Here is a 16,304-nt window from a genome sequence, read left to right as displayed (position 1 = left end):
TGGCCTCCTTCTGCGCTGTAACAATTCTGTGACTGTTATATACTCCTACCAAACAAAAATCTATCTCAGTTTTGAAATTTTCAATTGCCCTTCAGCCTCAGTTTTTGTTGTGGGGTAAAAAAGAGCTCCTGATTTCCGCTACAATTTGTGTGGAAAAAGTGTTTTCTGGCATTCACCCTGAAAGTTCTTTTAAAACATTTCTTAACCAGTTCTGAAAATGTATGCATACTTAAAAGTGGGATGACCACTGTGCTACAGACTGGTTTAAATGCCTGAATGTGCAGACAGAACAGCTAACAATATTTCTACTTCTGGAGCAGGAACTAGTACAAATGTGAGTGATTTAACAGATCACTAAATATCTGGATGGGATGCATTTAGATCATAACTGTAATATTAGCCTTGGAATTGGGGTTGAGACAGCAGCCCAAACTTTGGCTTCGTCAGGGCAAAGCATCTCAGAAAACGTGTTACCCAATCCAGCCAGCTACCAGTGCCCACCAAAACATACATTGCACCCACTCACAGGAATCATCTTTCAACATTTAGATCTCAGAACCAAACCATATTTCAAGTTAAACCTGACAGTGGAACAAGCACACTGAATCAACTGTTGGCTCAGTGGAAAGCACTTTGGCTTCAGAGTCAGAAGGTCGTGGGCTCAAGTGCAGCACTGAGGGAGTGCTGCACTGTCAGAAGTGTCCTCTTTCAGATGAGACTTTAAACCGAGGACCTGTCTGCCCTCTTAAGCAGACATTAACAATCCTACGGCACTATTTTGAAGAGGAGTAGGGGAGCTCTCCCTTGTCTTAGTTCAGGTGCATAATTGCCATTAAGCTAGCCTTGTAAGTAAAATAATGCAAGCCTACAGGAACAGAAGGAAGAAATTTACTTAGTGTGATAACAGAAGCAGCCTAGCCAATATTTATCTCTCAACCAACAATATCTGATTATCTATCTCATTGCTGGTTTGTGGAACCTTGCTGTGTACAAATTGGCTGCTACACTTCCCTTCAATACAAAGAGCGACTGCACTTTATTGGCTGTAAAGCACTTAGGGACATCCTGCGGCTGTGAAAGACACAATGCAAATGAAAATTCTATTTCATATATAAAATGACACAGGCCAAGAAATAATTTACAGCAAAGTATCTCCAAATGTCGGTTTTATTTATATTTCTACAGAAACGCATGCCAAAATTTGCTGCTCAAATCCAGATAAGTGTCACCACTACAAATCTTACCTCTGATATTGAAACACAAATAGTCATTGCAGGCAATGGTCTGTGGTAAAGTCGCTTCACCACCCCCCAGACTCATCTTCAACGATGAATAGGGAAAGGTTGCCTAGTTTCAACAGAGCTTTTCATAGACCCACTTACAATGAGCTTTGGGGGGATCTTCACAAGCACAGGAACCCCGATACTTGAGCTGTTGATCCAGTTGTACTGTATTAGTCAGCACAATGCAAGGGAAAAAAATGTTCATCTTACTTTGCAATATATTCGTTATTCACTATTACATTTCCCCACATGTAATGCAACCCTGCAGCATGGGACAGATCTAACAGCACACACCCTGCAACTGGACCAGTATTTTCGCTTAAATCTGTCACACTGCCACTGAGTGCAGCAAGAATTCACGTCAACCTGCACATCACTCCTGAGTACAGTTAAGTATCTGCTCCAGGTTACCTGAATGAGCTGAACCAGATGATAAAACATAATTGTGATCAATCCTGAGGGAATGCTTGGAACATTTAAATAAAAAACAAAATATGTTGGAAATGCAGAGAAAGTCCAGCCGAAAAAGATGAAGACAGGTCATCATTCTGGAATAGAATGAATGAGCTGTCATTTCCGTTTACAGACGCTGCCTTACCTACTGGCTAATTTGTGCATTCGTTATCTTTATTTCAGATTTTCTGCATTTGTAATTTAAAAAATTCTCCCATCAAAATAAAATCCGCAGCAGTAACCTTATGGCAGGCACAACCATTAAATATTGCGCAGCACAATGGCAAAGTGTGAATCCTGGAGAATCGGACTGTGCAACATTCAATCCATGTATCCGCCATTAATCGGCTATTGACTAAAATGCTTTAATGTTTGCAATGCTCTGTCACAACCCATCATGATGAAAGGTGGGGTTGAACATATGAAGATTTATTGAATAACTTTTACCCAATTCAATTCTCATATCTCTATCATGGAAAGCTTTTATATATATTGTGACACTTCCTTAGGAGTGTGAGATGTTCACGCAGGCAACACCCCCTCGGTTACAGACAGGGGCATTCTCCCCGATGAAAGGATAAGGTTATCAGAATTTCCTCTTCTTCCTCTTCATGGCCTTCCATTCACCCTCCTGGGTGGCCAGATTGTGGAACAACATCTTCACCTTCCTCTTCCTCTCTACATCTCTAAAAATTAACAGTAGGCAAGAATGTCAGCTGACTGCTACATAAACAGAACAAAAATGTTTAAATAGCCTGCTTTAGCCCTTTCTCCTTTCCTTAATTTTTCATCAATACCACAGCCTGCACCATAGGCTTTTTTCAGAATGTCATTGAACTGCTAAGTTCACAACATAATACAGATAGTCAAGGCAGACAACTATATCAACATGCAGCGAAGAACAAGGCAGAGGCTGGGTACTCTGTAATGAGCAGCTCACCTGCTGACCCCTTGAAGCTCTCCACCGTCTGCAAAGTGCAAGTCAGGAGCGTGAGGGACTGCTCGTCTCTTGCCTGGATGGGTTAAGCTGCAAGAAACTCAACAGCACCCAGGACACGGCAATATGCCTGATCATTGCCCCTGCCACTTGACTCAATGCTCCCATCGCAAGTGCACAATGGCTGCTGTGTGTGCCATCTACAGAACACACTGCAGCAACATGCCAAAGGTAACCTTGACAACACGTTCTAGCTCAGTGACGTCTGCCACCAAGAAGGACAATCCTGCGGATGTAGCATCACCTCGAAGTTCTCTTCCTGGCTTGTACATATAATCACTGATCTTGGGTTTACAACTCAAACTTCCTAGCCAACAGCACTGTGGGAGCACCAGCATCAAACTGACTGCAGTGATTCAAAGAGATGATCTACCACCACTGCTGGAAATTAATTGTTGAAACTGTTTAGGTGTAAGCAAGAGAAAATGTTTATATCCAAAATGCAAAAGGAATAAAATGTGATGCTTTGTAATTCAAGACCCTAAGCTGAGTCAGTCACATTAAAAGGCAAAAAATAAACATGAGAACTGAGAGGGATCAGGAACCCTATCCAAAGACTCAGTCGGAGTCAGATTGCTGTAGATTCATGCTACACTCCAGAGACTCCAGCACATAAACAGGCAGTGCAGTACTGAGGGAGCACTGCACTGTCGGAGCTGCTGTCTTTCTGATAAGACATTAAATCGAAGCCCTATCTGCCTTCTCAAATGGACATAAAAGATCCCATGGCACTATTTCAAAGAGAAGCAGGGGTGTTCTTCCCCTGTATCCTGGCCAATATTTATCCTTCAACCATAATCACTAACAAAAACAGATTATCTAGTCAATATTACATTGCTGTTTGTGGGAGCTTGCTGTGTGCAAATTGGCTGCTGCATTTACTACAGCAGTGACTACACTTCAAAAAGTACTGTTTGTCTGTAAAGAGCTTTGGAATGTCCTGAGGTCATGAAGGGTGTTATATAAGAACATAACAAATAGGAGGAGTAGATCTGATTGTGGCCTTAATTGCATTTTCCTGCTGGCCCCGCATAACCTTTGATCCCCTTGTAGATCAAAAATCTGTTTAGCTCAGCCTTGAATATTTTCAATGACCCAGCCTCCACTGCTGTCTGGGGTAGAGAATTCCAAAGATTAATGGGCCTCAGAGAAAAAATTCCTCCTCATTTCTATCTTAAATGGGAAACCCCTTATTTTGATAAATACAAGAATTTCTCATATCCAGTACAGAACTATGTCATTGGCTGCTTACCCTTCCATGATATCAGAGAACCTCTGCCTGGCCAGGAACTGTGCGTCTTTGCGGATTTCTCGAATGGCTCCTTTAAATTCCCGTTTGTGCTTGTGGACAAGCCTCATTCGCTCTCTCTCTCGCTGGGTGCCACCTCGTTTGCGCCCATAATCTGAGCTGTAAACACAAGTTTCAGTCCTGTTATCTCGAAAAACTCTGTTGTTCTAAGTACCCCTCTGAAGGCATGGACTTCTTGCTGGGGTACAACTCCAAGCATACATTTCTGATAGGCCAAGTGACCCTTCTTTGATAATGATCCTCAACAAGTGAATATCGGCAAGCAACTCAACCACAGGGGAACCTGCTGCTCCTATCATTATGCGCAGTCAGAACCCTGGCCAGTTTTCCCTGCCCCAGCCCAAGGGCACTGAAACAGTGGCCAATGCCTTCAGAGGGACAGGTGTGGCAGGCCGTGGCATCTCCTATGGCCACGCTGGCTGAAATCATTTAACGGCACAGACTGGGAACTGAACCTGGGATCTGTCTGTCTGTGTGGTTTAGTTTAGGTGAATTTGCTGAGCCATTGAGGCAGCCTGCATTCTTCTCATTTAATTGGATCCTAATTTAATCCTGAATGAATCTAAAGTTGCTTTCTTACTGACTTTGTGTAATCCAGATCCTGAGAGATCAGCTCTTCGAACTGGACCCGGTGCTTACACACACAGCTGGTTCTGGCTCCTTTGCAGACCCAGCTTTCATGCGCCCCAGTGCCGATTCACAGGGGCCGGTCTCCCAGAATCTGAATTTGGCAGTGCCAATGAAAAACGGCTTACAGTTTTTGCCTATGCAACATTACCAAGGTCATTCCAAGTGTTCACACACAAAAGGGTAGTCAAGATGTTCTTCCTGATATTTTGTTTAACTGAACTCACCTGCTTTAGCCCGTATCTATTCTCCCACCTTGACCAAGGTCCATCTAATTCGCCCTCTACCATTGTGGAGTCACATGAAACAATTATAATGGAATTGTTGATTAATCATAGCAATCAATCTCTAGCAATTAGTTGACAACAGACCTGGACATCACATGAGGTCAGCTTTGGGAACCATAGCTCCAAAGTTACCTGCTCCTCTCAGGCCTGCTACACTCACCAAGTCATGCCTCAAATTACTCATATACTGTATCCCAAAATTTTATTTTCTGAAGGAAATTTCCCCAATTTTCCTTTGAGTTAATTAATACTAACTGTTTCCAGTGCATCCCTGGGGAGCCTGTTCCATAGAGTAGCCACTTGCTCACTGAATTGGTAACCAGCATGGTTACTTTGAAAAAGTTAAATGTTGTTGAATTTCCAAAGAGTCACGAAGCTGCATGACGAGCAACAGTTTAACCCATGAGTCAAACTTCTTCATGGTCTCCTGCAGAAATTCATCTAATTCGTGACTGCCGCAGAACATGACATGCAATTCAGCATACTTACATTTCCACTATTTTGGGTGTGAACAGTTTTAAGGGGACTGGCTTCTTTTTTTCCAACTCAAGCGGCCGATAGCATGTTGGCCTGTCTTGCACTTCCTTTAGGGTCTCATGATACAGTTCCTACACATTAGGAATAAGATTGGCTTAAACATCAACACCAACAAATTGCACTTATATGGCATCTTTAATGTAGTAAAATGTTCCAAGGGATTTCACAGGATTATAAGACAAAATCTGACACTAAGCCACATCAGGATATATTGGGACGTGACCGAAACCTTAGTCAAAGAGTCAGGTTTTAAGAGTGTCTGAAAGGAGCAGAGAGAGGTTGAGGCGCGGAGGGGCGTAGGGAGGGAGTTCCAGAGCTTAGGGCCTAGGCAGGTGAAGACATGGCCCCTAATGGTAGAGTCATTAAAATCAGAGATACACAACAGACCAGTATTGGAGGAGTGCAGAGCTCTGAGAAGGTTGTGGGGCTGCAGGAGATTACAGAGGTAGGGAGATAGCACGCATTTATATTTTATTCCATCATTATCGTACTAAGACACGAAATACCATCTTGGCTGCCTCACCTTTCCATTTCAAACAGACTAGCAGAATTATTTTGCATGAGGAGATGAAAGAAGATAGGAGCTTTCAGTCAGAATTTCTCAGTTATTTGTCACAGTGGGGAGCACGACTTCAAACCTCTGTAGTAAATACTTGTGCGTCTGTCTGAACACGAGAAAGTAACTATATACTGGGGCTCTTTATTCTAGGAAACAGAAGGTTGAGGAGTGACTTAATAGAGGCCTTTGAAGAATGCAACAGGATTTGCTTGGGTAGACATGGAGATGATGTTTCTACTTGTGAGGGAGACCAAAACTTGCGGTCATAAATACAAGATAGTCACTAATAATTCTAATAGGCAATTCAGGTGCAGCTTCTTTACCCAGAGAGTAGTGAGAATGTGGAACTCACTACCACACAGAGTAGTTGAAGCAAATAGCAAAGATGCATTTAAGGGGAAACCAGCTAAGTACAGAAGGGAGAAATAAATAGAAAGATATGTTGATAGGGTCAGAGGAAGTAGGGTGGGAGGAGGCTGGTGTGGGGCATAAACATAGGACAATTGCACTGAATGGCCTTTTTTCTGTGCTGTAAATTCTATGCAATGTCCAGCCAGTCACTAAGAAACACACACAAACAGCAAATGCCTGGACAGAGATGGAACCAGGTTCTTACCTGGAGCTTAGTGGGGTATTCATTCACAGGTAGGTGCGAGGTGAGAAGAACTTCCAGTGGACGAATTATTTCCTGAAATGCAGGCAGCGATCTATATAAAGAGGAACAGCGCCTGCACAGATTGAAACACAACGCTACACAGGAGAACCTACAGCAGGAGTCAAAAAAAATTAAATCAGTTTGATCCAATAAATGATACATACGGTTAAAATCACAATTCTTCGAACCCTTGATGGATTACAGTAGCTTTCCCACACCAACATACATTTTGTTTTTGATTTCTTGCCGATATTCTCCTCTCGTTTTACTAAAGGGGGTTGACTGCTTGCTGGTTCCATAAGGATCTGGTAGATGCAAAGGGAGTTTACTGCACTGCCCACCGCAGTTGGATAGCCTGCCATCGCTCACCAAAGTTAGCACCTGAATAATGGCCACCAGGGTGGGGAATCTTTGAGCAAATATCACCTGTGAAACAGTGGCCTATGCCTTCAGAGAGACAGGTGTGGAAATGGGAAAGGGAAGAGAAATGTAGTAGCCAGTCAGTCATAGAATTTTACAGTAAGCACAGAAAGAGGCCATTCGGTCCATCATGTCTGCGCCAACTCTGAAAGAGCTAAACAATTAGTCCCACTTGCCTACACTTTCTCCACAGCCCCTAAATATTCCCCTTCAAGTATTCACCCAATTCCATTTTCAAAGTTACCACTGAATCTGCTTCCACCACCCTTTCAGACAGTGCATTCCAAATCACAACAACTTGCTTTGTAAAAAAAAAGATTCTCTTTTGGTTCTGGTGCCAATTATCTTAAATCTATGCCCTCTGGTTACCAGCCCTCCGCCAGTCAGTCATAGGTAACTGGTTAAGCAATAAAGTGCAAACTACCACTCACCTGAAGTGTGCTGTTTGCAATTCATCTTGCTGTTCCACCCGCTGTATCCTGCTTATTGGCAATGGTTTCATTTCCCACGATTCAGCAGCCTTTGCATCTTTCACCACCAGCAGGTCGCAAGATTTCCCAGAAGGTTTAAAAGGTGGCACCAAAGTATACCCTGCAATGAGCAACCAAGATTGACATTAATCCCGAGGTGCAGCATTTGTAGCCACCTACATTTCTCCCCCCTATATACGGATAGGCACCTCTTATCTTTCGCACTTCTTCGAACCAGATGCCAATGAGGAAAGGAAGAATGCAACAAGTATAAGGTTCTTGAACTTGACACCAACTTGGCTGCAAATAATCTGAGTTCAACAGAGCCCCGACACACTCAATGTCTTAACTAATAGTAATACTGAAAAATAAACGACATTATTCACTTTCGCTCTGGTTAGAGAATGTAACCGTGTCAATTTTTCGTTCTCGTCTCTCTCTAGGAATTGTGAAGGAAAGCTTAAGGTTTTTATAGGGCTCTAGTCATGCACATCCATCCCTTAAAAAGTTATGTCTCAGTTTCCTAATGGATCTGCTGATCGCTGTCTTGTTTGTTTATGATATAGGTTGCCCCCTTGTCTGGGAAATCACTGACCCTTATTCACCATTCCTTCCTAACAATAGGCCACTCCTTGCTAAAAAAAACTTTTTCTTGCTAAAGATCATCCATAACCTAAAGAATTCTTTTTTTTTATTCATTCAGGAGATGTGGGCATTGCTGGCTGGGCCGGCATTTATTGCCCATCCCTAATTGCCCTTGAGAAGGTGGATATGAACTTAACCATTTTATTATTTTTAGCTATGGTACAGGTCTACAAGCAATTTATAGGTGAAGAGAAAGCAAAACCTTCATCATACAAGATTAAAACAAACCTATGCATATATGTACAAAAGAATAGGGGCCAATAGTTTCTGCTTTGGGCACAATCAGCCATCAGGGTGCAAACTGCGCTAGTTTAGCAAAATGAATTTTTGCTTATTAGCAAATTGCTGAACACAAAATCTTCCAGGAACCAGCGCAATCGAGCATGATTTTAGAACATTAAAAAAATTGTATTAAAATACTCCAGGAAACCTGGTTTGGTTTGATTAATATAGGTAAAAATGGGCTTATCACAAAAAAAGCATTTTTACTCAGTCTAGTCCACCACCTATGGACAACCAATTTTAAATAACTGAAAATGACTAATATAACGAGACAGAATCATTTACTAGTTACATTGGAGTACAGTAGTCAGTTCCCTAGTAAATTGAAAGAAATTAAAAGCTTTTCATAGGTGCTTATTACTGTTCTCGTGCCAAAAACAAAGCTTAATTTTACGAGCCTCCTGGAAAGCCTGCAAATGGGTGGAAACTCAATGTGCGCTAGATGTAACTTGCACTTGAAATTCATTGATTTTTTTGGCTGATTTTAGATGAAGAGAGTGGAAGTTCCAAGCCAGGCTATCTTACATATACAAACCTACCCAGGGTTCCTTTACTGGGGACTGCCATATGAAGAATTCCCAGCAGGAAATTTATGACCTCGGGAATAAACCGCTTTGAGAATGAAATGTAGTCCAGAAAGAGGCAGCACACGAACAGGCCAGCAGCCACATCCCGCAGTGAAGCGATGGAGCACTGGTTCACAGAAAATAAGAAATACACTATGGTAAGTGCAAAGGACAGTTTGAAACTATAAATATGGTGACACCATTCGCATAATGTTTCGAGTGCAACAAAAGTTTTAAATAAAGGAGAGAAAATGAGCAGTATAAAGGAAAAGAAACACAGAATGTTTCTGTAGGCAGACTGAGAAGCAACAAGATGAAGCATTTTTTGGGAGAGTAATTAAACCTAGTGCCACTTCCCTGTTAGAATTAGAATTAGAACATTACAGCCCTTCGGCCCTCGATGTTGCGCTGACCTGTGAAACCATCTGACCTACACTATTCCATTTTCATCCATATGTCTATCCAATGACCACTTAAATGCCCTTAAAGTTGGCGAGTCTACTACTGTTGCAGGCAGGGCGTTCCACGCCCCTACTTTCTTTCACCATTGTCCTGCAAATTTTTCCCCTTCAAATATTTATGTAACTCCTTTCAGAAAATTATTGAATCTGCTTTTACCCCCTTTCAGGCAAAGCATTCCAGATCATAACTGTGTAAAAAAATTCTATTCATCTCCCCTCTGGTTCGTTAGCCAATTACCTTAAAGTTGTTGCCTCTGCTGTTGTTGGATGCTGAGGTGGGGAAAAGGGCTGAACTTTAATAGGCCAAGCAAACTTTGCTCACCCTTAACCATTATGTGCTTATCTGTTTCATATTTCCTTCAATTCGAAGCACACCAAAGAAGGAAATTATCCAATGAATTAGCTACAAAGGGGCGACACTGAAAAACTTAAATCAGGCCAGTTGGAGGTTTTTAAAAATTACAGGTTAAAGCCATAAATGGTGCAAACAAAGCACGGGATTCACTTGGAGAGGACTAGAATTCAAAAGCAGAGAAATTAGCTATTTCCGTTAGCAGAGATTAATAACTGGGGGTATAGATCTCAAGTAATTGTTGGAAGGATTAGTGTGGAGTTGAGTAATTTTTCCACCCACAAGGTGATGGGGGTTGGAAGCTCACTGTCTGAAACCAAAACACTTGGTATGCACTTGAGGTGCCGTAACCTACAGGGCTAAATACCAAGAGCTGGAAGGTGGGATTAGACTGGATAGCTCTTTTTCGGCTGGCATGAACACAATGGGATGAATGGCCTTCTTATGTGCTGCTAATTTTTCTATGTTTCTAAGTTGCATTAAACTTGGTTACCTTAGACATATTAGTACTGTCCACAGTTTTAATCTCCGTATTGCAAAAGGATATATAGATATGGGAGAAGGTGCAAAAATGATTTTCATGCATGATACTAGAACTGAGAGGTTATACCTAACAGGAAAAACTAAACAGGCTGGGCTCTTTTCTCTAGAAAAAAAGAGAAGGCCGAGAGGTGATCTGATAGAGGTCTTAAAAATCATGGAAGTGTTTGATCGGGTAGATGTAGAGAGGATGGGTGCTGATGGAATATTTTCAGAAGGTGGGAGCATTTGAAGGCCCCAATCCCAAATGGGTCTGCTGTGCGCACTCTGGCATGATCATCTGCAATGTGCCTTCCTAACTGACAGCCTCGTCTGTCATCCAATTGATAACAGGCAGATTTCTGAGGTGGGCACTACTCAGGCAGAAAGGAGATTGTGAGGGCGCCTCAAAATGGAGATGCCCTCGAAAGCACGCAAATAGTTCAAAAATAATGAGGCTCCAAGCTGATAGGGTCATCGGAGCGGAGGGGAAACCTTTCTAGAGGATTCATTTGGGCCCCAGGTGCGGCCTTTCATACCTGCAGCCTGGGGTATTGGGGTATGGAGCCTCAGGCTCTGATGGCCACCTGGCTTGCCACCTTCATGGAGCTGCCGGGCTCTGCACTTGGCAGGAGTCTGCTCAGGTGCCAGGAAGATCCCGGCAGAATCCACCCCGTTCCCCAAATTAGCAACTTAATTGCTCATTATTGGCTACCTGCTACTGCAGGATAGGTAGCCACTGCCAATGTTCATCTGCCTCCAGCAAGACTGCTGGGAGGCAGGAACGCATCAGGCCACAAACCAATCCCCTTATCTCCTATCTTGCTCCTGGTCCCGCCTTTAAACCTGTCTCTGCAGGACCAGGAAGATTTTGCCTGGTGTTTCCACTTGTGAGAGAGTGCAAAACTAGGGGCTGTAAATATGAGATAGTCACTAAAAATCCAATAAGAAATTCAGGAGAAACCTCTTTACTCAAAGTGGTTAGAATGTGGAACTTACTACTACAATGAGTAGCTGAGACGAACAGCCCAGATGTATTTAAGGGAAAGCTAGATAAACATGAGAGAGAAATGAATAGATGGATATGTTCAGAGTGAGATGAAGAAGAGTGGGAGAAGGCTCATAGAGGGCATAAATACAGGCATTGACCTGATGAAGCAGAATGGTCTGTTTCTGTGCTGTAAATTTTATGTAACGGGGTCCAGGATAAATGCAGGACTTTGCACCTACCTTGGTGACTATCTGACTCATGTGCACAAGTGCAGGGGTCACCACTGCATGTCGGAAATCAGAGGTGGGGAACAGAGCCGCTGTAATTTTTATGTAAAGCAGCTGAAACAAAACACAAGCTCTGTATCAATGACAGAAAGTCACAATGGAACAGATTTCTGCTGCTGTATTCATCCAAGAGGTCAGTAAATACCATCAGCAGCAGTGAGTTACTGGAGAACAAGAATTTTTCACTTATTCTTTACATTGCCCATCCACCCTGTAGACATCACTTGCTGGAAATTTGACGGAAACGATGAGCACCCTCACTGTTAGCTACTCCTTAAACACAGATCTTGACAGCAAGCATTGTCAGGTAATTTGATTGTAGGGGCTCAAGCCTGGTCCCATCCTCATGTCCACACAGCTGGATAAAAAGAGGGAGCCAGAAGCATGGCTGATTCTCTCCTCACTCAACAAGGGTGCTAAGTCCAAGCTTAGCATCCCTACCGATGCCCAGGCCAAGTTCACCCTACTCAGCACAGACTTTCCTTATCGCTTAGTTACTCAAGGGATACACCACATTACTGGTGCTGAGAATGAACCTTCAAAATTCAAAGCAGCGTCAGCATCTCAATACCTTTTGAGTTTTGTGGATATCATCCTGCACTGTTCAACTCCATATAGTACTGGGGCTCCAAACCAGTTTCTGACTTTAACACGGACGGGCATTTCTGCACAATGATAAAATCTAGAAATGAAAATGAGCTCCTCTGGTGGCTCAACTAACCTCAGGATGGTCTCCGGTACTATTCCCTCTTTGCAATGAGTTAGCTGATTTCACCCTGGGCAGCAGTAGGGGGCTCTACCATTGATTTTAGCCAATGGCCATGAAGTGGGGGCTGGCTGGGAGCAGGGCGGGATGGGGGGGGTGAGGAACGAAGGAAGGAAAAAATAAAACTGGCTACGGTTCTCGTTTCTGAAATCCTATCCAATGGTCCATTGCTGGAGCCTTTGTGAGTTGGGTGTTGACAAGTTTGTGCTAGGCTGTGACAACCTTCCCCCCCACCCCAAAAGAGATCAAATATCACACTCTGCCAATGATCAAACATGAATACTGGCCATTGGAGCGAGGCTTCCTGCACCCAGTAATAAGTCAGCACACTCTGAAGATGAAGGAGGAGAGAAAAGGCAAGATACTCATGTTTATACAGTGTCTTTTACAAACTCAGGATGCCCCAAGTGCTTCACACCCAATTAATTATTTTTGAAATGTACTCACTGTTATAAAGTAACGAAGCGTGGCAGCCATTTTGTGCACAGCAAGGTCCCACATACAGCAATGTGATAATGACCACATAAATCTGTTTTAGTAATGTTGGTTGAGGGATAAATATTGGCCAGGAAACTAGGGAGAACTCCCCTGCTCTTCTTTGTAAAGTGCCATGGGATGTTTTATGTCAACTTGAGAAGGTAGACAGGGCCTTAGTTTAATATCTCATCTGAAAGATAACACCTCTGATAGTGCAGCACTCCCTCAGCACTGCAGTGGAGTGTCAACCTGGATTAAATATGCTTAAATCTGTGCAGTGGGGCCCGAACCTGAAACCTCCTGACTCAGGCGAGAGTGCTGCCCACCGAAGCATGACACATAAGGAAGGAAATTAGTATTTTATTTGGGCTAATTTCTTGAGAATCACAGTGGTGACTCTGCCCTCACATACTTCAAATTGGGATTTTGGTTTTGATTTCATCCTTAGTTTATTCCACATTCTGTGAAAGTCGTAATATTTTTAGTACAGTAACGACTGATTAGCTAGGACAAAATTGTTCGAGTCCCCCTGCTTCTGGAAAACATAAATTTGTTTTAAAGAACTTGGGCTGTTCAGTTTTGAAAAAAGGTGAACGAGGGGTGACTTCATAGAGGTCTACAAGACCAGGTGGAATAGAAATTTCTGAGCAGTATTTCAAGTTAAACATTACTGCTGGACAATGCTATACAAGTATAAACTGGACAAAGGCAACTTCAGGAAGCACTTTTCCACAGACTGATGAATACTTGGAATGGTATCCTAGGTTGTGGAGGTAAAACAATTTGAAGTCATGCAAGCGGCAATAAGATTGTGTGATGGACGGACTATAGTTTTAATGGAAGGATGAGTGAGATGGATCAATACCTCTTCATCTGTACTTAACTTGGTAATTAAAGGCCCTGGTCATAAATATTCAGGATGTACTTTCAAGCAGGTTTTCTTACCTTGTCTAATCCAGGAAATGTGACCCGACCTTTGGCCTGCAGCTGGTTCTCCAGTTCTTGCATATTTTGTCTAAGGGTTGACTGAACACAGCTACATGCAGCTTCAGGGAACAACTGGGACAGGTCATACAACTGGCTGCAAAAGGAAAAACGGAAAACTATGAACAGAACCCCGAGAAGCGTAATACTAACATTTCTTAATAGTTGGCTTTCTTTTTAAATATCAGTTTTCTACACACCTTTCAGCTGCTTGCTGCACTATGGGTCCACATTACTTGGAGCCTTACAATAATTCACCCAAGTGTGTCAGCTGTGGCTCAGTTGGTAACACACTCACATCTGAGTTAGAAGGTTATGGTTCAAGCCTCACTCTAGAAACTTAAGCACAAAAATCTAGGCTGATACTTCAGTGCAGTACTGAGGGAATGCTGCACTGTTGGAGGTGCCGTCTTTCGGATGAGACTTTAAACCAAAGTTCCTTCTAACCGCTTGGGTAGATGTAAAATATCCCATGACCGGATAATTTGTTTTAATGGTGTTGATTGAGGGATAAATATTGGTCAGGACATCAGAGATAACTCCAGCTGCCTTCTTTGAAATAGTACCATGGGATCCTTTACATCTACCTGAGAGGGTAGAAGGAGCCTCAGTTTAATGTCTCATCTGAAAGATGGCACCTCCAAAAGTGCAGTGTAACCTCAATACTGCCTGATTGGGAAGCTAGCAACCAGAGAGAGAAAACATAAAGAAAGACTTGCATTTATATAGCGCTTTTTATGACCAGCGGAGGTTACAAAGCACTTTACAGGCAATGGAGTACTTTTGAAGTGTAGTCACTGTTGTAATTTAGGAAATGTAGCAGCCAATTTGCACTCAGCAAGCTCCCACAAACAGCAATGTGATAATGACCAGAGAATCTGTTTGTGTGATGTTGATTGAGCAATAAATATTGGCCAGGATACCAGGGAAATAGTGCTGTGGGATCTTTTACACCTGAGGGGGCAGACAGGTTCTCAGTTGAATGACACACTCGAAAGATGGCACCTCAGACAGTGCAGAATTCCCTCAGTATTGGAATGTCAGTCTTGATTTTTGTGCTCAAGTGATTACTTGGCTATCTGAAATCCAGTTCATGTCCGGATGGATTCTAAAAGTTTAAAACTATATAACAAACTTGATAACGTCAAAAAAGAACAGACTGAATTCTTTGGAAATATAATGTTTTCTAACACGCTATATATACCTAAATATTTAAGTATGCACCTAAAAAGCTTATTAAAAAAACATTGCTCTGAAGACCATCTCATACTTACGGCACTATCCTGTCAATTGTCTTCAGCTCTGCTGGCTGCCTGGTTGCCAGCTCCCCAACATATTTCCACAGGAAACCAAACAGTTTCTGCCAACAGACAGGACAGATGCAGTTGAGGAATCAAGGATGAAGGTAGAGGGGGAGAACTGGGTGTCACCAGCATACACATGAAAGCTAACCTTGTGCCCACAGATGCCATCATTAAGGGACAGCATAAAAATGAGGAAGGGAAAAGGACTCAGACTGGTGGATGGGGCTAGTCTTCACAGCCATAGCTGTTGGCGCCACTGAGAAACTCCAAAACAGCAACAGAATATCAGCAAAATGAGTCATCTGCCTCACCAGAATTACTGCAGAGTGCATCGTTCAGATGCTTGGGTGGAGCATAAACACCTGGCGTGGACGCACTGGACTAAACACAGTCTGTTTCTGTGCTGTAAATACTATGTAAAATGTAAAACTATGTAAGATTACAGTGGCATCATGAAGGATGATAAATGTAATTTTATTTAATAGGACTGTAGAAATTTACAGCATGAGTGCACTATTCGAACTGTTGCACCTGATGTCAGCTCTTTGCACGATCAATTCAAAGCTAAATGCCACTGCTCCACTCTCCCCACTGCCCAATGAATCTTTCTCTGCTTCAAGTGTTTATCGAAGTTACTCTTAAAAGATGCTACAGTCTGTGCCTCAAGCACTCCGGATAAAGAATTCCCATGCTCCAACTGCTCTTTCTTAGAGGTTCCTCCCAACTCCTCTTATTCTGCAGGAAGTAACTCACCTCCTGACCCTTAAAAGCCTGTCCACAAGGCATCAGTCAGGAGTGCAATGGAATACCATTTGTCTGGGCTCCAACACTCAAGCTTGAGTGGACAAAGCAGCTCACTTGATTGGCACCCCATCCACCATCTTAAAACATTCACTCTCTCCACTACCAGCACATAGTAGCAGCAGGTGTGTATCATGTACAAAATGCACTGCAGCAACTCGCTAAGGCCGCTTCAACAGCATCTCCCAAACCCGTGACCTCAACCATCTAGAAGAACAAGGGTAGCAGGCACATAGGAACACCACCACCTTCAAGTTCCCCTCCAAACCACA

General features: G+C 42.8%; 1 protein-coding gene across 1 annotated transcript in view; it reads right to left on the bottom strand.

Moving 5' to 3' along the window:
* Positions 1–1,153: 1,153 nt before the first annotated feature.
* The window catches only part of nop14 (NOP14 nucleolar protein homolog (yeast)), a 46,433-nt gene continuing 31,282 nt past the window's right edge, over positions 1,154–16,304 (bottom strand). The window contains exons 11-19 of the mRNA XM_068028987.1: positions 15,202–15,287; positions 13,889–14,024; positions 11,653–11,754; positions 9,064–9,217; positions 7,559–7,718; positions 6,669–6,816; positions 5,446–5,564; positions 3,986–4,141; positions 1,154–2,422 (exon numbers count right to left, since the gene is read on the bottom strand). Coding sequence (XP_067885088.1) covers positions 2,323–2,422; positions 3,986–4,141; positions 5,446–5,564; positions 6,669–6,816; positions 7,559–7,718; positions 9,064–9,217; positions 11,653–11,754; positions 13,889–14,024; positions 15,202–15,287 — 1,161 coding nt within the window. The 3' untranslated portion in view covers positions 1,154–2,322. The remainder of the gene's footprint in view (positions 2,423–3,985; positions 4,142–5,445; positions 5,565–6,668; positions 6,817–7,558; positions 7,719–9,063; positions 9,218–11,652; positions 11,755–13,888; positions 14,025–15,201; positions 15,288–16,304) is intronic.

The sequence above is a fragment of the Heterodontus francisci genome, chromosome 4, assembly GCF_036365525.1.
Source record: "Heterodontus francisci isolate sHetFra1 chromosome 4, sHetFra1.hap1, whole genome shotgun sequence".
In the NCBI taxonomy this organism is placed as follows: Eukaryota; Metazoa; Chordata; class Chondrichthyes; order Heterodontiformes; family Heterodontidae; genus Heterodontus; species Heterodontus francisci.
Note: the sequence above shows the minus strand (reverse complement) of the source record. Positions and strands in the feature narration are given on the sequence as shown.